The sequence below is a fragment of the Camellia sinensis genome, chromosome 10, assembly GCF_055761805.1.
Source record: "Camellia sinensis isolate YWXY chromosome 10, ASM5576180v1, whole genome shotgun sequence".
Lineage (NCBI taxonomy): Eukaryota > Viridiplantae > Streptophyta > Magnoliopsida > Ericales > Theaceae > Camellia > Camellia sinensis.
In genome coordinates, this window is record NC_138970.1 from 23012518 (window position 1) to 23035523 (window position 23006).

At 32.7% G+C, this 23006-nt stretch overlaps 3 protein-coding genes across 3 annotated transcripts; all 3 read left to right on the top strand.

Annotated features, from left to right (window-relative positions):
• Positions 1 to 301: 301 nt before the first annotated feature.
• LOC145800217 (uncharacterized) lies at positions 302 to 763 on the top strand. The gene has a single exon (XM_082889872.1). The coding sequence runs from the start codon at positions 302 to 304 to the stop codon at positions 761 to 763; it is 462 nt and encodes a 153-aa protein (XP_082745998.1).
• Positions 764 to 17272: 16509 nt separating this feature from the next.
• On the top strand, positions 17273 to 19654 carry LOC145800218 (disease resistance protein At4g27190-like). The gene has a single exon (XM_082889873.1). It carries the CDS (start codon positions 17273 to 17275, stop codon positions 19652 to 19654), a length of 2382 nt encoding a protein of 793 aa, XP_082745999.1.
• A 307-nt stretch (positions 19655 to 19961) lies between these two features.
• Positions 19962 to 22914, top strand: LOC145800219 (uncharacterized). The gene is made up of 2 exons (XM_082889874.1): positions 19962 to 20303; positions 22195 to 22914. The coding sequence occupies exons 1-2, from the start codon at positions 19962 to 19964 to the stop codon at positions 22912 to 22914; spliced, it is 1062 nt and encodes a 353-aa protein (XP_082746000.1).
• Positions 22915 to 23006: the final 92 nt, after the last annotated feature.

The window sequence follows — 23006 nt, forward strand, 5'->3', positions numbered from 1 at the left end:
CCAAATGGATGGCCAAACTGAAGTAGTTAATAGATGCCTTGAGGAGTACTTGCAGCGCTTAGCAGGAGACAGACCAACTGTATGGACCAAATGGCTATCTCTAGCTGAATGGTGGTATAACACTACTTACCATGTCACTATGGGAGTCACACCATATGAGGCCTTATATGGTCGAACTCCTCCCAACTTGAACCACTATATTCTAGGGAATACTGCTGTGGCAGCTGCTGATACTTTGTTGCAGGATAGAGATGCTATTTTGAAGTTGTTGAAAGAGCATGTGGTTCAGTCCTAGCATCGAATGAAACAACAAGCAGATAAGCACAGGTCTGAGCGAGTTTTTTCAGTTGGGGATTGGGTTTTCTGTAAACTTCAGCCTTTCAAGCAAGTTTCTCTGGTATTACGGAAGAATGCTATACTAGCTCCCACGTATTTTGGTCCTTTTCAAATCCTGCAGAAGCTGGGACCTGTTGCCTACAAACCAGATTTGCCATCTTCCTCCAAGCTGCATCCAGTTTTCCATGTCTCCTTATTGAAGCCTAAACTGGATCAAGGTATTGTTGTGCAACCTTCCCTTCCACCTACCAGTCTTGATGGGCAGCTACAGTTGGAACCCATTGCGATTTTGGATAGCAAACTGATCAAGAAGCATGGCAGGCCTCTTACCATGGTTTTGGTCCACTGGTCTAATTTTATTCCTGAGGATGCCACTTGGGAGACTTGGTACTCCTTGCAGCAGCATTTTCCTCATTTCCAGCCTTGAGGTCAAGCTTCCTGTTAAGGGGTGGGAAATGATAGGAACTGTTCTGTTAGGCAGTTATGGGTAGTTACTCTGTTAGGCAGTTGTGGGGTAGGGGATTGTAAGAGGGGAGGGAGTTATAGATGGGGGGGTTGTTATATCTTTTTTGTTCTTCTTCTTTTTTTCTTTTTTCTCTCTTGTTGTAAAACTCCATGGAAAAGTTCTTCCTTTCATTTGATGAGAATTGAATAACAAAAGCTGAGTTTTTCTTTCTAATTTCTGAGATCAATTGCTAGAAGCTTATCACAAGTCTAGATCCATTTTCCATCAAAATAACTTTCAGGAAAGAAAACACATACAGACCTTTCGTAACCATGGGAAACTTCTCTGTACGTTTAATCAAAACGTCGAGATCTTTCGTTATCTGACCAAACTCGACGGGAAGGAAAAGCTTGAAAGAGAGAGAGAGAGAGAGAGAGAGAGAGAGAGAGAGAGATGGTGGTGCTTACCTTAGTAGACGATGGTGCTCGCTCCCCTCGCCGGTGCAGATGGTGGAGGCGGTGGAGTTTCGAAATCTCAAAATCGAAATTACCAATCGCTCTGAGATTGGATCTGAGATGAATCACCAATCGCTCTGAGATTGGATCAAACATGGCTGAAGAAGGTTGATTCGATTGGTTGAGAGAGATTAGGGTTTAGAGAGGGTTGAGAGAGAGAGACCGAGACCCAGAGAGTGAGCGACAGAGTAACGAAGTGTTTTGGTCCTCAGACTCAAAATAAGACATTTGAAGAGAGAGAGTGTGGGAGAGTTGACATATCCAAACGGTACCGTTTTATTTTAAAACAAAATGCGATTATAAAAAATGACATTAAAACACGTCGTTAAATAAACGCCATTAAATCTCATTTTTCAAGTAGTGAGAATACGAAAATGTATTGAATTCTCTTTTTTTTATGTATATATATTTTTGGTATTTAGTAAAAAAAATTTTAAAAAATTTCACAAATATTATACTTTTTAAGTGTATTTATGTTAGATGTAATTAAAAATTACAAAAAAAATTACTTAAAATATTTTTAAAAAATCAGTGAAAACAAAAAAATAAAAAAAAAATCAATTTTTTGAAAAATGAATTCTGAATTTGAAAACCAAACAAGCTGTCATTTTCAAAGAAGCAACCAACTTGCAGCCTGATATATACCTTCGGAAGATCAAGATTGACAACATGAGCAACTCCAGTGACATCCAATCCACGAGATGCAACATCAGTGGCAACCTGCACCAAAACGAAGAAACAAATGAGACGAATAAAATCATTTTATAAAACCTTTCCTGAAACAAGTCAAGTAGAATAAGACCAAAACATGACAAGCAAGATGACAAAACATGAGAATGAAAAAAGTGCATGATCAAGAAGGTTTGGTTGCCACACAAAATTGTGGAAATGGGCCACTTCTATCAATGGGAAAACTCACATCTAGGCTCCAGCTCAATTTTATAAAATATACAAATATTTCACATTACTCTACCAAGGCCTCTATATAAACTTGCTCAACATTAAAGGAAAATATTTATTACATACAGAAATTGAATAGCTCCATATCATTTCACATATTATTCAAACAGAAATTCGCCATTATAAATACAATTAAAAAATATAATATTTGTGAAAAAATTCTTTAAAAACTTCACTAAATACCAAAAATACAAAAAAAAATATAAAAATTTAGTACATTTTCGTATTCTTGTATATTTATTAATTTTTAAAAATATTTTGCTTTTTCAATACATTTAGGTTAGGTGCATCTATATAAATAAAAAAAATGCTAAAAATATTTTAAAAATTCACTAAAAATAAAAAATACGAAAAACAAAAAATTCAATTTTTAGAAAATTAAAAATTGAATTTAAAAAATGTGTTTGAACCCTGCATTTACAATTCTCAATAATATTAAAAAAATTATTTCATAATACATTATTTTTTGGTAGTATATTATTTTTTTGGGTATAAAATTTTTAGTATTATATTGTTATAATTAAATATTAAATTATTTTGATATATAAAGAATGGTGGACGTCAAAAATGGTGAAAGAATTAAAAAATAATAATGGAGGAAAGACCACACTAACCGAGTGGAGTAAGTAAATTAGATAGGACAAAGAAGGCAAAATGATTTTTTCAAGCTAATGCCAAGGGATTAAATTCCAATACCAAGTCTCCTTAGCCATTGCTAATATCCTCATTTGACTCTGAATCTAGAGGTTCATTTTGAAAACAAATATGATAATTGGTATCCCTTCCTTAATATTAGTTTAGTTTCAACATCTATCTTTAAAAACAACTAGGCCCGAGTTTAGGATTTTTATTTTTTTATAATGAAAACATCATGTTTATATCACTTAAAGATGTAAATTTAATGGGGCATTTACATATAAGTCCCATTTTGTGAACTTATAATTCATTCAGTCCTAGATAAAATTATTTGTTCCTTCAAGTCCCATTAATTTTTAATAGACCAATTTACCCTTCCAAGACCTCCTCCATAGCTGCCAAACATCCATTGTTGTCTTCATTCTCTGTCTCTTACTTTTACATCCACTCCCCAACAGCAACAACAACCAAACATCTCATTCTCTCTCATTTGTTTTCTACCTTTTTTTTTTCTTTTTTTCTTTTCTTTTCTTTTTTTCTTTTGTAGTTTCAAATTCTCTCTCTTTCTTAGCGGAGAACACGTCGGTTCTACGAACTATATTGCCTGAACAACTCGACTATTCCGCTGGAAATCCGTCGAAGCACCACCACTAATAAACACCACAACAAGTCGGTGTTGGACCCACATGGCTTAACAACGTGATTCTCCGATAGCAGAACCAGTACGATAACGGTAATTTTCTCAATTTACATACCAACTCCGATTCGACGACCACGTCGCAGTAGTAGCAAGGGTCGAATCAATGGCTCTCGAGATCAATTCTTCAGCGCAACGAAGTACAAGTCTCGAACGATTCGATCATGGCTAATTTGAACAACAATAAAGTGGAGAACAATGGAGGAGAGGTAACAAGGAGCGATGTTCATAGTGGCGATTTTCAACTACTTCCTCTGTTGAGCTCAACTTCGTCGCCGCATCCTCCGCCGTTCGCGCGTGAGGTTGAGGTTGTTGTTGATTTGCCTCATCACCACCGCCGAGTTGGTCATTCCCTTTTTTGAAATTGAGAACATTCTCAGTTTATAATATTCTCAATTTATAATATTCTCAGTTTATAATATTCTTAATTTATAATATTTTTAGTTCATACTCGAAAAAAAAATTGAGAAATTTCTTAGTTTTGATAATTATAAACTGAAATCATTCTCTGTTTTGGAAATTGAGAACATTCTCAATTTTGGTGTTGACCCTGTTTAACGGCAATGCTTTTATATATACACTTGTTTGGGTTAAAGGGCAAAAACGTCTTTTTACTGGTAAATGGGACTTATTGGTTCAAAAACATTTTAATAGGACCTAAGCTACTACCAAATATGTAGATAGGACTTTTAGGTAATTAATCTAAATTTGATATAAAATTTATGATAAAAATGATATAGTAATGATATTTAAAAAAATAAATCATCTTAATGAATCTTTTGCTTTACTAATAAAATCAAAATTTGTCATATCCTTTTATATTCATATTTTGGCAAATTATTAACACCCCTCGAGATTGGAACGTGAGTTGGTTTTTTAATTTTTTTAGCTTAGGGTAACTTTTTTAGCTTAGGGTTAAAAAGTCTCGTTTGGGGATAGGTTTTTTGATTTTTTTTGATTTTTGTGAAAAAAAAAAGAAATGATTATGATTTGGATGTGACATTTTGTCTTATTGGACTAAAAAGCCTATGTTGTCTTTTTATGATTATTTTAGTTAAAAAATCTCATTTTAACTTATGCCAATTATAATTCTAAAAATTAACTTCGACATCTACCGTCGCATTTCAATTACCCCGTACCATGAAGTAGCGATCAATTTTTTTAAAAGAATCTTGTTGACAACTGTAAAAAAGACTTTGGAGTGTGTTTGGTTTATGTTTTAAAATATGTTTTTGGAAGAAAATTTTCAAACATATGTTTACACTACAAGAAAATACATTTTTGGCGATCACTTTTGCCGACTAAAAATATTTTGGTTGCCAAAAGTTGTGGAATTGGCGACCAAAAATTATGTTAGTTGGTAAAAGTACAATATTTAGCTACTAAATTCTTTTAGTCCGGGTATATTGATTATTGCCGACTAAAAAAAACTTAGTCCCTAAAAATGTCATAATTGGCGACAAAGAAAAATTTAGTCGCTAAATTTGCCAAAATTGGCAACTAAAAAAATATTTTAGTCGCTATATAGATAGTTTTGGCAACTAAAATAATTTAGTTGCTAAATGAAAAATAAAAATTTACTTTTTATCTTTTGCGACCAAAAGTTTGGTCGGCAAAAATTTAATTTCAGCGACTAAAAAATATTTTAGTCGCTGTATAGATAGTTTTGGCAACTAAAATAATTTAGTCACTAAATGAAAAATAAAAATTTGTTTTTTATCTTTTGCGACCAAAAGTTTGGTCGGCAAAAAGCGACTAAACAATATTTTAGTCGCTGTATAGATAGTTTTGGCAACTAAAATTATTTAGTCACCGAATCAAAAATAAAAATTTACTTTTTATTTTTGGCGACCAAAAGTTTGGTCGAAAAAAATTTAATTTCAGCGACTAAAAAATATTTTAGTCGCTGTATAGATAGTTTTGGCAACTAAAATTATTTAGTCTCTGAATCAAAAACAAAAATTTACTTTTTATCTTTGGCGACCAAAAGTTTGGTCGGCAAGAATTTAATTTCAGCGACTAAAAAATATTTTAGTCGCTGTATAGATAGTTTTGGCAACTAAAATAATTTATTCGCCGAATCAAAAATAAAAATTTACTTTTTATCTTTTGCGACCAAAAGTTTGGTCGGCAAAAATTTAATTTCAGCGACTAAAAATTATTTTAGTCGCTGTATAAATAGTTTTGGCAACTAAAATAATTTAGTTACTGAATGAAAAATAAAAATTTACTTTTTATCTTTGGCGACCAAAAGTTTGGTCGACAAAAATTTAATTTCAGCGACTAAAAAATATTTTAGTCGCTGTATAGATAGTTTTGGCAACTAAAATTGTTTAGTCGCCAAATCAAAAATAAAAATTTACTTTTTATCTTTGGCGACCAAAAGTTTGGTCGGCAAAAATTTAATTTCAGCGACTAAAAAATATTTTAGTCGTTGTATAGATAGTTTTGGAAACTAAAATAATTTATTCGCTGAATGAAAAATAAAAATTTACTTTTCTGTAGTGTTAGTTACAAATTTTCACAAAAAAATTGAAAATTACTACTCTCTCTATCACACATCAATCAATCACTTTTTCTCTCTCCTCTCTCATTCTCAATCATTTTTTGTTTCATACACATCTACTCAATTACAATAAAATATCAAATCACCCAAAACTCCCAAACTCAAATTATTTTCAAAATATACAACCAAACAAACCAAATTTTTTTTCTAAACTCTCTCCTCAAATTTTTTTTTTTTTTAATTTATCTCAATATACAAACCAAACGAACCATTTGATCTACAATAATGCTCCTGGTAGCATCCAAAAGAGCTTTATAGCTGTCATATATAGACTCATTTACCCTGAGTTGCCAGTAAATTTAAGGGTAAATTATAAATACACCTCTGAGATTTACTTAAATTATAAATTATCTCTTGTAGTTCTGAAAATTATATTATACCCCTTAAGGTTTTTAATTTCATAACAAAGAGACCATTTTATTAATAAATCATCAAGTTAATTAACAGTTTTTAATAATGTTAAAACTTTATTTCAATTATTAATTTAGATCATTTTATTATTGTATAGAAGAACAGTTAGAAATTTCATTTTTTCAGTTAATTCTGTTAAATAAAAAATTCTGACATGAAGGTATTTGTAATTTTTCAAACTACAAGGAGCAGTTTGTATAATAAATAAATCTCAGAGGTTATATTTATAATTTACCCAAAACTTAAATAACCTAACTTTAATTTATCACATTTAAAAATGACTTGGGATCCTCTATTTGTATATCTTGTCTCCATTTTCTGTACCAATTTCTCTTAAATTGCCACGTGTCTATAGTTAAATCTCAATCCTTGGTTTAACTCCCCGTCTCTCTCTGTACTTATTTGGTGAACCTATCCCATTCTTCAATTCTTAATGTCATCGCCGACGAACTATCATCACTTTTATCCCCTTTTAAATCTCATTCCCAAGTTGAAAAACAATCTCCAAGAATCATAGTAAAACGGTAAAACAAAGAATTTGAATAACGAATTGATCATAAATAAAAGTATTTAAGCATCAGATTGAACAATAATATAACCTCCATCATCACTAAGTACCAAACGAGTACTCTCATATTTTGAAGTGGTAACTTAAGCCCAATGAATACAAATGAAATTTTATATTTTCATCACCAATCACGATCTAGTAATGTAGATGCTGTGAAACTATACAAATGTTTTGGTTCAAAGAAATTTAGATAGAGATAGATGGAACCAGAAGAGGGTGACTCCCGGTAGAGAGATATTTCTAGAGTGAGGTAGGACGAAGGTTTGGTTGGTGAGAGTGGTGGTGAAGGGTCAGCCATAGTTTGCCCACAGCTAGTTGGAGAAGCCGGAGATGGAGTCTAGTTCACTAGATATATATGTAGAGAGAGAGAGAGAGTATTCACTTTTTTTTTTTTTTTTAATCAGCTAATTTTTTTTTTTATTGATAGGTGAGAACATACGAAGTATGGAAATACATTAATACAGGGGAAGGAAGTGCAAAGAGCTTCACGGAACACCACATCAATCCCAACTAGGTTGGCATTGAGGAAGGAACCCTATCATATGCTAGCACTAGCCTCGGACGTTGGCGAGGAACCAACAAGACAAACAAAGGCCAAAATAAAAACACAAAACACACTACAACATATAAGAATTTTAGAGACCAAATTTTTTGGTCTCTAAAAGTGAAAATTTTGTTGCAAAAGATATTTAGGGACCAATTTTTATCGTCGTGAGGATAATCGCTAAAAGGTCGTCCCAAAAAGTCAAAAATAAGGTTTTTAGTGACAGAATTTTGAAAATGTCACTAATAAATACAATTTTGGGACAAAATAATTTGGTCTCAAAATGATTTATTTTTTGAAACAAAAAAATTGGTCCCAAAAAGATAATAATTCATCACTAATATTCAATTTTCGTTGCTAAAAATATAATAACGACACTTTTCGTAATAAAAATATTTGATTCTTAAAAAATAATTTTGTTTTGTACCTAAATTTTGGTCTCTAAAACCTTAATTTTTTTTGTAGTGACACCAAGGAGCCAAGCCCTTAAATATCACTCTTAATAATGTGTCAAATTTTAATTTGTTAAATATTCAATCATGTGGGGTATAATTTCAATATCATATCATCACCAGTCATTTAAAACCAAACCAAACCAAACCAAACCTTAAGTCCCATCAAATGGAGTCAGTTACATGAATCCTTCTTTTCCACGCGGCTCTATCAAAGGCCATTTCGTTAGTCAAATTAAGTAAATCCATATCTCTATTTACAACGCTAACCAACGTTAATCTAAGCCTACTCCGTCCCCTAACACTTTGATCTACCGTTATAGCATCGTATCTCTTCACTACTGCCTCTGTTGGTCTCCGTTGAATATGACCAAACCATCTCAATCGATTTTCTCTTAACCTATCTTCTATCGGTGCTACTCTTACCCATTCTCAAATACACTTATTCCTAATTCTTTCTTATCTAGTCTTGCCACACATCCAACTTAGCATTCTCATCTCAGCCACACTAATCTTATCTACATGTTGTTTCTTGGTTGCCCAACATTCCGTCCTATACAATATCGCTGGTCTAATAATCGTTCTATAAAACTTACCTTTAAGTCTAGTGGGTATTCGTTTATCGCACAGTACGCCAGACGCACTTCTCCACTTATACCATCTCGCCTTAATCCTATGGGCCACATCCGCATCAATCTCCCATGCTGTTGTGATAATTGACCCTAAATAACGAAAATGTTCACTCTTAGGCAGTTCTTGGTCTTCAATCTTCACTTCTCCTCTGCTTTCATTGTTACTATTACTAAATTTACACTTCATGTACTCTGTCTTAGTTGTGCTTATCTAGAATTCTTTAGATTCAAGAGTTTTTTCCCCAAATCTCCAACTTTGTATTAACTCCTTCTCTAGTCTCATTCACTAGTACTATATCATGTGCAAAAAGCGTACCCCATGGCACGTCATCCTGGATATTTCTCGTCAACTCATTCATAACTAAAGTAAAAAGATAAGGACTTAAGGTTGATCCTTAGTGTAACCCTACAGTGATAAGAAATTCATTTGTCTCTCCAGCAAGCGATCTAATAGTGGTCACCACCCCTTCATCAATGTAACCTTTTGTCACTCCTTTCTTTGCTAACACCCACTATATTATATCCCAAGGCACTCTATCATATGCTTTCTCAAGGTCGATAAACACCATATGAATGTCTCTTTTCTTTTCTCTATAGTTTTCTATTACTTTCCTCAAAAGATAGATCGCTTCCATTGTTGACCTGCCAAGTATAAATCCAAATTGATTCTCTGACACCTCTGTTATATCTCGCAATCGGCGTTCTATCACTCTCTCCCACTCTTTCATTATATGACACAGTAGCTTGATTCTTCTATAGTTGTTGCAATTCTGGACATCTCCTTTATTCGTATAGATTGGCACTAAAATACTCTTCCTCCACTCATCTAACATGTTCCTAGTCAACAAAATTTTGCTAAACAACCTAGTCAACTAAGCAACCCCCTTTTTATCCAAACACTTCCAAGCTTCAATAGGGATATCATCTGGTCCTAAAGCCTATTTGATTTCATCTTCTTAAGTGCAATCTCTACTTCAAAGTTCCTAATCTTGCGATAGAACCTATAGTTTTGGTTTATCGTATCACTGGCTATTTCTTCCCCTATTGTCGTACCTCCATGTTCCTCATTTAATAGTTTCTCAAAATAGTTCTTCCATCTTCCTTAATCTCTTTATCTCTCAACAATACCTTAGAATCCTCACTCTTGATGCACTTAACTTGATTGAAATCTTTTGTTTTCCTTTCCAATATCTTAGCAAGTTTGTATACCCTCTTCTCTTCCTCCTTACTATCTAGTTTAGTGTATAGGTCATCATAAGCTTTCAACTTAGCCTCTTTCACTACTTTCTTGACCTCCTTATTAGCAAATCTATAGCTCTTAAGGTTTTCCTCAGTTCTATCCTTTTGCCACTTTTTAAAGTACTCTTTTTTTGCCTTAACTACTGCTTGAACCTCTTCCTTCCACCACCAAGTTTCCTTAGAACTCAGTCCCGTTCCTTTTGACTCTCCAAGCACTTCCCTTGAGATTCTTCTCATACAATTAGCCATCAAGTTCAACATAGTGTTAGTATTATCTTCCAAGTCTCAAGTACCTTCCTTATTCATTCTATTCTTAAATATTTCTAATTTATCCCCTTTTAGGTCCCGCCATCTTGTCCTACGATACCCACCATGCTTCCTAGCTTGGTATTGCCCTCTAAAACATAGTACCAAAATCCTATGTTGAGAGGTCATGCTCTCTCTAGGAATCACTTTACAATCATTGCGTTTTAGGCAGTCCACTTTTCTCACTAAGAAGTAATCTATTTGGCTCTTAACTGACCCACTCTTAAAGGTTATCAAATGCTTCTCCCTCTTCTTATATATAGTATTGGCCACTATCAGGTCAGAAGCCAACGCAAAATCTAAGATACTCTCTCTAGCCTCATTTCTGTCACCAATATCGTATCCACCATGCATCCTTTCATAGCCTAGTTTATCTATGCCTACATGGCTATTAAAATCTCCACTTATAACCAGGTTCTTTCCTATGAGTATCTCCTGTAAGATCTCATCTATTGCTCCCAAAAATCCTTCTTAGTCTGATCATCTAATCCTACTTGAGGGGCGTATGCACTAATAACGTTCACTATATTCTCTCCAATAACTAGTTTAACTAACATAATCTTAACTCCTTTTCTAATGGCTGCCACTACATTCTCCACAAGGCCCTTGGCAATTAAGATTGCTACCCCATTCCTTCGTCTATTCTTACAACTATAATACAGTTTAAAACCAGTATCCTCAATTTTCCTAACTTTCTCATCCGTCCACTTAGTTTCTTGTACGCAAGCTATACTACTCTCCTCATAATCATAACATCTACCAACTCCATCGTTTTACCAGTTAGGATTCCTATATTCCAAGTGGCTACCCTAACCCTATAGTTTTGGACTAGCTTCTTTACCCGCGCTCGTCCAGAAAAACACGGGAACCTTTACCCATTTTTCACCGCACCCAGGCATTGATGCGGCACCCCTTGCTCACTTTTCGAAACACCTGGAGGTAGGCACAATGCGCCACTTGAGGGGAACGACTTAGCATTTAAACGATTCAAAGTAGGATTCATTGTCATAAGGGATCCGAGTGGATTTTTTACGTGTTGGCTGTCGGCTACCTAACACACAACTCTCCTTCTTAACCTGGGCTTGGAACTGGCAGAATTGTTAACAACCCTGGCGGAGTTATCATTACCAGTCATTTAAAAGTAATAAATTAAAAAATATAGCATTGTTGTTTACTTCAGTTGCCAATGAATTCAAAAATAGACCTAACACATAAAAATAACCGGTGGACCTGTAGCCGTTGGAGCTGATTCTTACATAAATCAAAGACCTCATTTCCATTGTTTTCCATTATCAAAGAAAAGCACAATTAAAAAAGTGTAGGCGAAACAATTTGTAAGGAGGTTGAATAAACAGGTGGAGTGTTTTTGTTTCTCTAAAAAATTTCAGAATTTTTTTTAAAAAATAAAAATTAATTTGATAAAAATAAATATTAAAAAAATATTTTAAAATTTTAAAAATTATTTATAACCTCTCAAAAGATAAAATAATATAAAAATGATAAGTATTTTTTATTTTTTATTTCTTTCACCAAATTAATTTTTAATTTTTTAGAAAAAATTTCTAAAATAAGAATTTGAAAATCAAACAAAACATAGCCATTATTTTTTAAGAAGCAAGTTATGTCATTAATTTCTTATTTGATTAATTTGAATATTTGCAGTAAATTCTCTCCCTTTCAAGAAGTTAATGGTTGGTCCTGGAGCACCGCCAAGTGATGTCCCAAGGGTCTTGTGATTAGTAGAGGAAGCGTGACTTACGATTTTGTGTTAAATGATTAGAAAATATGAGGTGGCATGAGAATTTGTGATTGGTAAGAAGTACCATTACATGGCGCTTCAGGAGCACCAAATAATCTTTCCTCCTTGTCTGTCATTTTCTTCTGAATATCTTCAAGATGAAATGTATAAGGGTAAATTACACTGACACCCTTTGAGATTTGATCTAATTACATCCCACCCTCTGACATTCTAGAAATTACATTTCCACCCATGTGGTTTATAGTCTCATTTTATAAACCCCCTACTTATATAAAAGGCAACAACCCCTAGTAGAAAAACAGAAGAAATTATATTGATTAAAAAAAAAGTGAAGCAAAGGAAAGGGAAAAAAAAAAAAAAAAAAGTAAAACAAAATAATAAAGGAGAGAGTGCATGTGTTCAATGTCTTCATTCCGTCTGAATAATTACAATGAGGTTAGTGTAATTTCTTAAATGTCAAGGGGTGATATGTATTAAATCCAAATCTTAAGAGGTGTAAATGTAATTTATCCCGTGTAGAATGATATCATTGAGAATGCAATATAGATTCAAAGTTAATGGGCAAAAGTGTAATTTTACCATTCAAAGTACAATTTGTTTTTAGGGATTACATATCGACAGGAGTTATAATTTTTACATAAATATGGAGGGGCCACAACTTTCACCTTCAAATTTTTATAATTTTTTTTTTCTTTATGCCACTCACATGTAATTCCCCTTTTGTTTTTCCAATGGGGAACGAACGTGACCACTTCTCTTTACAGAATGTCATTTATTTGGTTTGGATTTTAAGGATTCACTTTGTAAAAAATTAAAATTATTTATTTTTTATAATTTTTTTTTATTTTTACTGAATTTTTTTACTCTATCTGTCCTAAATATTAATTCCTTATTTTATTTTTTATTGTCCCAAAATATTAGTCCATTTTCAAAAATTAAGTAATAAAATAATATGAATCTACCATTTTACCCTTTTAAATTCATTAATAATACAAAAAGTATAATTATGACAATTGATATTCCTAAAAAATATATTATCAAAGGGTAATTTTGGAAAATTAATATTTTTAAAATATAATAATTGTACAATAAAAAAAAAGTTGAATTCTTCAAAAGGAACTATTATTTTGGGACGGATGGAGTAAAATTTTAAGTTTTTTTTTTGAATTTTTAGATACACCTAACATAAATACACTTAAAAAGTATAATATTTGCGAAAAAAATCTTTAGAAAATTCACTAAATATCAAAAATATAAAAAAGGAAAAAATTACGAGAATTCAATATATTTTTCGTTATCTTGTGAATTTATTGTTTTTTTAAAATAATTTTTTATAAATATTTTTACTTTTTGGATGCATCTAAATAAGATGCATCTAAAAAAATAAAAATTACTTAAAATTTTAAAACTATTAACTAAAAAAGAAACACAAAAAAATAAAATACTCAATTTTCATAAAATTAAATCCAGAAAATTAAAACCAAATCACATTTGGTAAATTTACTACTCCGTTAATGTAGTTATCTGACAGAGGATATTTTGTAGTTTTTAAAACACAAGGGATATTTTATATAAAGACTGCTATTAATACCTACCTTATTTGTTTGGACCCCTCTCTTTTATTTTTTTTAATTCCAATTTTGTCCAATAATAAATTTCATTTCTACCCTCGTCTCTAACCTACTAACCCTAATTTCCCAAACCTCATGCCCTAATTCCATCAACACTCCTGCATCTTTTGCCGGCGCCACTCCACTCATCTGGCACCATCTCTTTCACCTCTGACTACCTTCTCCAACCCCAAACCCTAGCAAGTCTACATCTACAAACCTTAGTAGATCCGAACAAGTTTGTAGTAGAAGACGACCCAAACAAACCAGGAGTTTTAAATGGCGACGAAGCCATAGTGGTAGTGGTGGTGGAGGCGGAGGCAGAGGCGGAGGCGAAAGAATCGAAACCAAATGGAAACGACGGGGTGGAGGTAGCAAAATTAGGCAATTCGACACCGAAGGAAGGGGCGTAGGCGATGACAGAAGAGGAGGCAGTGGTGAAGATGGAGGGGGTGGTTTATGATTTCAAATTCACAGTCAAAACCCTAAACAGCTAAAAAAGAATGATTGAAAAAACAAAAAAATGAGATTAGCAAAATGAGTTGTTACCGATCGAAGACTGGTTCGAGTTCAAACCATTGGATGTCACAGTGACGAAGCAAAATCGAGCGAAGAATTAAAGCGTAAGAGAAAAATTGATGATTGCGAAGACGAAGATGACTACAGAGGATTAGCTTAAAAGAGAGAGAGATGCAGAGGACTACCGGTGGGAAAGGCCTACTAGCAGTAAGAACATTACAAAGAAAAGTTGGGATTCAAAAGATGAGGGGTATAGTTGGAAGGTTAAAAGAGAAAATGGAGAGGCTTATTTAGGTGGGTGGGAATTCAAAGAATGGAGGGTCTAAAGAAATTAGTTAAGTACTAATAGCCCCCTTTTTTTTATATTTTGTTTATACCTTGGGGGTGTTGGTAATTTGATCTTAATTTTTTGTATAACTATTGTTTAAAGTTTGGATTGAATTTCTAAAAATCTTATACCGTTACTTTAATTATTATTCTATAGAGATCTAATATTTAGGGTAAACTATTTGTTTTTGAGATTTGAAAAAAATATAATAATACCTATAATTTTGACATAATTATACAAACTTCATTTTATTAAGGTTAAATAACAAAAAAATAATACAGATGGTGTGAAAATACAACAATACACAATGTAGAATGCATATTTCTTATAAAAGAAATGACATTATTATTTTTTTCATTCATACGAGTAATGAATTTCTGATTAAATTGAGATCAATTGTTATATAAATTAAAATCTTAAAAAAACTCAGTGTAATTATGTCAAACTTATAAGATTTATTATATTTTTTTTCAAATCTGAAAGATGGTCTACAATGTATTTACTGCAATATTTATCATCAAATTAATTTTTTTTTTTTATTTTATAATATATTTATAGAATAAAAATGATACCATATATATAATTCACTATATTTAAAATATAATAAGACTCATCATACATACCACATAAAAATCTATACTATTATGAAAAATGAATAAGTCACTTAGTTTTCATGAATTTTCTTTTCTTCTTTTGTCAAATGACTAAAATAATAATAATAATAATTACAAGAGAGTCACAAAACTTGAACTTATGACCATTGACTTAATAAAAAATACTTTCACCACTTAAACAACATAAAATATATGTTTTAAACTCACCATTGAGTGGGCTTACACCCCTAGTATATGTGAATGTGTACCAGAGTTGTTGTTAATGATAAAAAAATTTATATAAAAAATGGCCAACAAAAATATACAAAAAATATAAAATATGGGGTCAACTTGATTTTTCTCATAAATGATATACACGTTGTGGTATAAAAATGAGTGATTTAAATTATTAAGTTGGGATCTATGATGAACCCCACGAGCTCTAACAGTACGATCACTTTTTAAATTGGTGACAATATTATTGTGCTGCCACTAAAATATATATTAGGATCATAAATATTTTTACATTGTAATTTTTATTGATAGCATGCCATTAGTAAGATTTTTTTTTTAAAAAAAAAGGAAAAAAAATTATATCAGTGGTATATTGAAAAAATAATTATACATCAATAATATTTTTTTATAAATATTAATAATTAAAATTATAAATTTTTTATTAATTTATATTTTTTTCTTGCCGTCAATCGATGTAATTGCTTCAAAAAAAAATAAAAAATAAAAAATCAGAAAACAAATTTCTGAAAGCAGTCAACGAAAAATTAATTTGTTCGAAAGTTATTTTCAAAAATTATTATAAAATAATAAAAAAAAATTATAATTATAATTATTAATATTTATCATTTTTTTTTTTTTGTATATTTTTTTCTTGAATCCCTCTCTACATGTAATTATTACTTTGTGGGTGTTTGAAAAAATTTGACTATTTTAATAGACTAAAATAGTTATATTTGTGATGATAGTTGAATTTTTTTTTATAATTAAATATGATATTTGTAAAAGAAAAAATAAAATAATAATAAATTTGATTTGATTATTTTAATGAGTAATGTTAGGGAGCATGAAAAAAATATCATGAAAATAATAATGAAAGATTCTACATTCTTAGATTACAAATACAATAAAACACTATACATTAATCAAAAGATAAAAAAATTTCATGAAGTATTTTGTGATATTTTTTTCATAATCCTTAATATTATACTATTTTAACCTATTTTTTCTTTTAATTTTATTTTAGCTTAAAAAAAAAAAAAAAAAACCCAAACCGTGACTTCCCAAACTCTCTCCTTCCCAAACTCTCCTTCAAAGCCCTTTGCTTGTTTCTCTTTGTGATAAGATTCTGTTTGAAAAGCTTTTCTCTTCACTGTCGACTGAGTTGTTAAGGCGGTGCATGTTTCATCTTTAAGAGACTCTGGAAAATTTCCAAGGTTTTTCTTTCTTCACTTCCACTTCCACTTCAATTCTATTGTTACCCTCTCTCTCTGTTTAACCACGCTTACCTTAAAAAAAAAAAAAAAAAAAAAAAATCATTCTCAACTTGAATTTTAATTTTTGTCTTCAGTTTTGTTATTGGTGTTTGTGTTCAACTGTTGCTTGCAAGAAAGAAAGAAAATAAATAAAAAAAATTATCTGTATTCCCTTTTGAATTTAGAAAGCTTTGTAATCTACTCCTCTGCAACTCTATTTTAACTGTGTGTTGAACGATTACCAAATCAGTATTCTCTGCATTCCTGTTTTCATTTTTCCAAGCTCACTTTCTTCATTTCCATTTCTGTTACAAAAGCTCTCTTTGTCCAGTTATATTATAATTCTCTATATTCAATCCTTCTTGTAAAATAAATAAATAAATAATCATCTATAGGGTAACTCTATATTTTTAATTAATTATATTATAACATTTCCAGTTCAAACATTAGCTTTTAATTTAATTTAATTTAATTTTTTTTTCTTTGTATCCCCTTTTGATTTTGCAAGGTGTTCCTTTCCTATCATCATATCCTCTGTGTGTTAGGAAAACAATTAAAAAAAAAAAACACTTTCTATTCTCTTTTGATTTTAGAAAAGCTTTGTCATCTCCTCCTGTGCTACTCTATTCCAACTCTGTGTTGGACAATCACCAAAATCAGAAGTGAGAAATGGCCGTCAGTTTTGCTCTTTCCATTGGAGCCAAGATCGCAGAATATTTGGTTGATCCAATCGGTCGCCAGTTTGGCTATGTAATTTTTTGCAAAAGCAACCTCGACAAACTCAGAGAAGAAGTCAATAAGCTGGAAGAGAGAAGTGGTGCATTGCAGCTATCAGTTGATGCAGCACGAAGAAATGGACTGATTATTGGACCTGATGTTGAGGGATGGCTGGAAAGGGTTAAAGAATGCAGCAGCAAGGCCAGTGAAATTCTGAAAAATGAAACTGAAGCAAACAAAGGGTGTCTTAATAGGTGGTGTCCAAACCTGAAGTCGCGCCACTCCCTTGGCAGGAAAGCAACAAAGAAGGCAAAAGAGGTGGCTGAATTACATGGAGAGAACTTTACAACAGTGTCCTACCCTGCACCTCCACCAGGAATAGAATCCGAACCCACTAAAGGTATCAAGGGCTTTGAATCTAGAAGACGGATCATATACAACGTCATGCAGGCACTGAAGGATGATAGATTCCACATGATTGGGATATGTGAGATGGGAGGTGTTGGTAAGACAACAATGGTGAAAGAAGTTGCCAAAAGAGTGAAAAAAGAGAAATCAAGTGGGGTGGGAGGTGCTGGTAAGACGCCGATGGTCAAGGAAGTGACCAAAAGTGCGAATGAAGATCAATTGTTTGATGAGGTTGTCATAGCTGTAGTGTCCCAAAGCCCTGACGAAAAGAAGATTCAAGCCGAAATTGCAGATAAGTTGGGTTTGAAATTTGAGGAAAAGAGTGTATCTGGAAGAGCAGATCGGCTGCGTGAAAGTCTACGTAGCAAGAGAATCTTGGTCATATTGGATGATGTTTGGAAGAGAGTTGAACTGAATGACATAGGAATTCCTTATGGAGATGGTCACGGCGGTTGTAAGATTTTGCTGACTTCAAGATTTGTTTATGTATGTGATGATATGGGAGCAGAAGAGAAATTTACAGTTGAAGCCTTAGACAAAGAAGAAGCATGGAATCTCTTCAAGGAGACGGCTGGAATTTCCAATGACACGAGTAATGAATTCTATGCCACACAGAAGGCAGTAGCAGATGAATGTAGAGGCTTGCCTGTTGCTATTAAGGCAGTTGCGAGGGCACTCAAAGGTAAAGGTGAGCCTTCTTCATGGAATTCTGCTCTTCGTCAATTACAGAGGTCCATCATCAAAAGCATCAGGGGAGTAGAAGAACGGGTATTTAAATCTCTGGAGTTGAGTTACAATTCCTTTGAAAGTAAGGAAGCCCAAAAAGTATTTTTGTTTTGTTCCTTATACCCAGAAGATTTTGATATTCCAACTGAAGATCTTGTTAGATATGGGATTGGGCTTGAATCGTTTGAAGGCATTGATACAGTGGGCGAAGCAAGACAAAAAGTTCATGACTTTGTTGATGACCTTAAAAAATGCTATTTATTGATAGATAGTGAAGAAAAAGAGTGTGTCAAAATAAATGATGTTATACGTGATGTGGCTATATCTATTGCATCCGGGGAGGAGCATTCGTTTATGGTGAGATATGACAAAGCATTGGAAGACTGGCCACAGAAACATCACCTAAAAAATTACATTGTAATTTCATTAAAACTTAATGGTATGCACGGGCTTCCTGGTAATTTAGAATTTCCAAAACTCCAGCTTCTGAAGCTATATTGCAATGCTGATCTCAACAATGGGATGGAGGAAGTCCAAGTACAAGAGACCCCAGATTGTTTCTGCCAAGGGATGAAAGAACTGAGAGTGCTAGCTTTATCTAATTTGTATGGATCGCTGCCAACATCACTCCGATGCTTGACCAACCTCCGAACCTTGTCACTTTCTCGTTACCAACTTACTGATGATGATGTCTCTGTAATCGGAGCATTAGAGAATCGGGAAATGTTGAGTTTTGCTGGCTCTTGTATCAAGGACTTGCCAAAAGAAATAATAGGTCACCTTGGTCGCTTGAAGGTACTTGATTTGTTGAATTGTACAGTGGCAAGGATTTACCCAGGGGTTTTGTCAAGCTTATCAATGCTAGAAGAGTTGTATGTTGGGAATAGCTTTCAAACAATGGATGGACTACAAGAAAGAACAGAAATGACTAATGCAATCATCGCTGAGGTGGTATCCTCGTCCCATTTGGTGGCTTTGGATATCATATTATTTATCTTGCCAAGAGGTTGGGTTATGGACCAGGTGAAAAGGTTAAATATAACAGTTTACCCATCATCTGGTTCTAACGTGACCGTACCTAATTATTGGTTACCAAATAGGTTGGAACTCCGGTCGATGGATGTGACTGATCTTAGGGATAATAGTAGCCTCAAGAGGTTTTCGCAGAGCACTGAAATTCTGGAGTTAAGATTCAGTTAAGGGTTTGAAGCATATTCTGACTGATTTAGACGAATATAGTTTTGAGCACTTGACGAAGTTGGCACTACAGAAATTTGATGATTTGGAATACCTCATCAACACACCAGATGTCGAGGTTTTGCAGATTGCATTTCCTTTCCCTGCGTTAGAGTCTTTGGAACTCACTGAACTAGATAATTTCAAAGGGATTATTTGTCATGGCCAACTACTAGATTTTTTGCCTGAAGTAACACAATCGTCGATGGGTCCTACTCCACTTAAATGGTTTGGCAACTTAAAATCTATATTTTTTTGGAAATGTGCTAAAATGGAAAATGTGTTCTCACTTTCCATTGCTAGGAATCTCTTGCATCTGGAGAATATTGAGATATTCGACTGTCATCTGATGGAAGTGATTGTTTCAAATGAAGGAGGAGAGCATGAGATAGCAGCAGTGGCAACAGACAAAATTGAGTTTCCTAAACTAAAAATTTTGTGTCTATGGGGACTGCCAAGTTTTACAGCATTCTGCAAAGCCATGAATGCAATTGAACTACCACAATTGGAGTATTTGTTTCTCCATGAAATACCAAAGCTTAGTAGTCTCTGCCCTGCTTCTGCTGTAGAGAGTAATTATGATGCCTACATTCAGCTGCTCTTTGACAACATGGTATGATTTCTTTCTTTGATTTAAGAGCACCTCATATATTTCTTATTTTCAGTGGAACTTTTGGGCTATATAAATGTGTTTCCTTGATTTTCTGCATAAATGCATTTGTTGTATTAATATTTATATATATTGGATTGAATATGTTTGGGTGTAAAAATAAGAACATGAAACTTAAACTGAAATTACTAGTATCCAGGAACAAATGGCCATTTTCATGTGTTTTATTTCTATTCACTAAAAAATTAGTTGAAGTTCGGGTTATAAATTTGTGAACTTTGACAAAATTATTTAAAACATTAGGGTTGTATTTGAATAGAATAATTTGAAATGAAGAAATTTGAGATTAAGATAATATGTATATATATGATGCTTAATTATTAATACTATATTAAAAAGCTTTCGCTTTGTTTTGATCATTAATTTGGGTAGAATTTCTAGAGGAAAAAGAAAAAAATGTGAATGAAATATATTTTTTTCCCTCACATTTCCCTCAACACCCCCCCTCCCCCCTTTTTCCTCTACATATTTCTACTCAAATATCCCATTTGATGGCACTTAAGGCCTTGGTTTGGTTATATTTCTACTCAAATCCATTATCCAACACCGTGTTTGAATCATAAATTTAGATAGGAATTAAAAAGGGAAAGGGAAATGGAGAAAAAAAAATTAGTATACTTTTCATTGACATTTTTCTCACATTTTTTCTCTGTCTTTCCAAATTTTTGCCTAAATTTACAATCCAAATACAAGCTAAAGGAGAGGTTGGAGTAGAGGTGGCAAAGCTATTTTTACGAGGATCATTGTTTTACTAGAATTCTACCTGGTAGAATTTAAAGTCATTCTTATAAAACATCGAAATCATTATAAATGAATAATGAAGGTTGTGTTTTTATTTATAGATTGAATTGAATGAATTTCAGTTCAAAGAATTGATAGTTTTTCCTTTTCTCTCTCTCTTTTTTTTTTCCATTTTTTTTTTCATTATGGAACTTTGTTGTATTTTTCATTTCTCCCCTATTTATGATGATGTTTTTTAGGTTGTTTGGTTGTTGTGCTGATCGTTCTTTTTTATTATAAGAACTCTTTGTTAGCTTATTGTTAGACTCCTATAGTTGTTCTCTTCCTATCGTAATTACTCTTCTACCAATTAAAAAAACAACGTTCAATTAGTTTACATTAATGTGTGTTTGGGAGAGGAAAGATTGAGTACACACATAATCTTTGGCATAATGCACAAAGTAATTGTCCTGAGACTTGAACCCATAACCTCAAGGTTATTAGGTCAAGGTTTTAACTATTGAACTAATGGTTAAAAAAGACAATTAAAATTAATGTTTGGGAAAGTGTTTGACTTGGTGGGAAGAAAAATTTTAATCTTGGGATATCCTCTAATAATTTCATTTACACTCTTTTTTGAATTTCCTGTGCTCTGTTCTAAAATTCATCTAACTCCAATTTTTTCAATCCCAAAATCCTAAGCCATTCTTCAATCTGTTTAAACCTCACAGGTACATATTTTAGACAAAAACAATTAAAAAAATTAACCAGAGACTGCTTTGTTTGATTTTTTCAAGCGGTGTCCTTCATAACATGTACACAAACAAATGCACAGTCAAAAAATCAATTTGTTTTCTTGATCAGTCTTATATCTACTTAATAACATTTGAGTTTAGTACGAATTTCTACCATCTAAATTTGAATTTCCTATGGTTATTATCTAGTTTCTTAGAACACTTTTAAAATTTTAAGGAATGTATAGCTAAATTTGAATGTTCAATTTTTTTAAGAACTGTTTTAACTTTAATCATTCAACTTCAAAGTAATATTAATTTAATGGATGGCGTTAAATGAAAATAAAGTTTGGCATTAACCCTGTGATTGGACTCTGTAGGTTAATTTGACTTCCCTTGAGAGCTTGTATGTCATTATTGCAATGGATAACCTGATAGAGATATGGCCTAGCGAACTTCAAGCTAAACTAAGAAGGATGACAGATCAGATGTGTCATGGGTTGCTGAATATTCCTTTACCATCCAATTTGATGAAGGCAATGCAAAGTCTTGAAACACTTGGAGTGCAGGATTGCCAATTTGTGGAGGTAGCATTCGGTATTGAAGGACTAACTGTTAGGGAAGGCCATCAAGATATACTATTCCCTTCATTAATAGATGTAAGCCTTGGGAATCTACCAAAGTTGACACGTGTTTGGAAAGACAATTTGTCAGGAATTCAAGGATTCGAGAACCTAACATCCCTAAACATAAAGGGTTGTGGCAGTTTGAGATATGTATTTCCATCTTCTATATCCGAACTTCTTGTGAAACTACAAGTAATAGAGGTAACTGAATGTCGTGTGATGGAATTGATCATTGGTGAGGAACAAAAGGTTGATGATGATGTCGCAACAAATATTCTCATGTTCCCTCAACTAAAAACTCTCAAACTTAGGGATCTGCCGAACCTTAGGAGTTTTTGCCTCCAAGCTTACACGTTTGAAAGATCATTATTGAAGCCCGCGAAAGTAATCAATTGTCCCAACATGAAGGCCCTCCCTTCAGCATTCACATGCAAGAGCCGCAGACGAGCAATGTTCAAAAGGCAAACTTTTTAACCTCAACTCAACACCATCTCTTGGATGGAAAGGTAAATTTGTTATCTTACAATTATAGTATTCACCATTAACATTCCGTTCTTTCAAAGAAA

What these genes read in the sequence shown, in the direction of transcription:
- LOC145800217 (XM_082889872.1), top strand. Translation starts at nt 302, where the DNA reads ATGAAACAACAAGCAGATAAGCACAGGTCTGAGCGAGTTTTTTCAGTT.
- LOC145800218 (XM_082889873.1), top strand. Translation starts at nt 17,273, where the DNA reads ATGGCCGTCAGTTTTGCTCTTTCCATTGGAGCCAAGATCGCAGAATAT.
- LOC145800219 (XM_082889874.1), top strand. Translation starts at nt 19,962, where the DNA reads ATGGAAAATGTGTTCTCACTTTCCATTGCTAGGAATCTCTTGCATCTG. An exon ending in AGCTGCTCTTTGACAACATG is followed by an intron (nt 20,304 to 22,194) that starts GTATGATTTCTT and finishes TGGACTCTGTAG; the next exon opens with GTTAATTTGACTTCCCTTGA.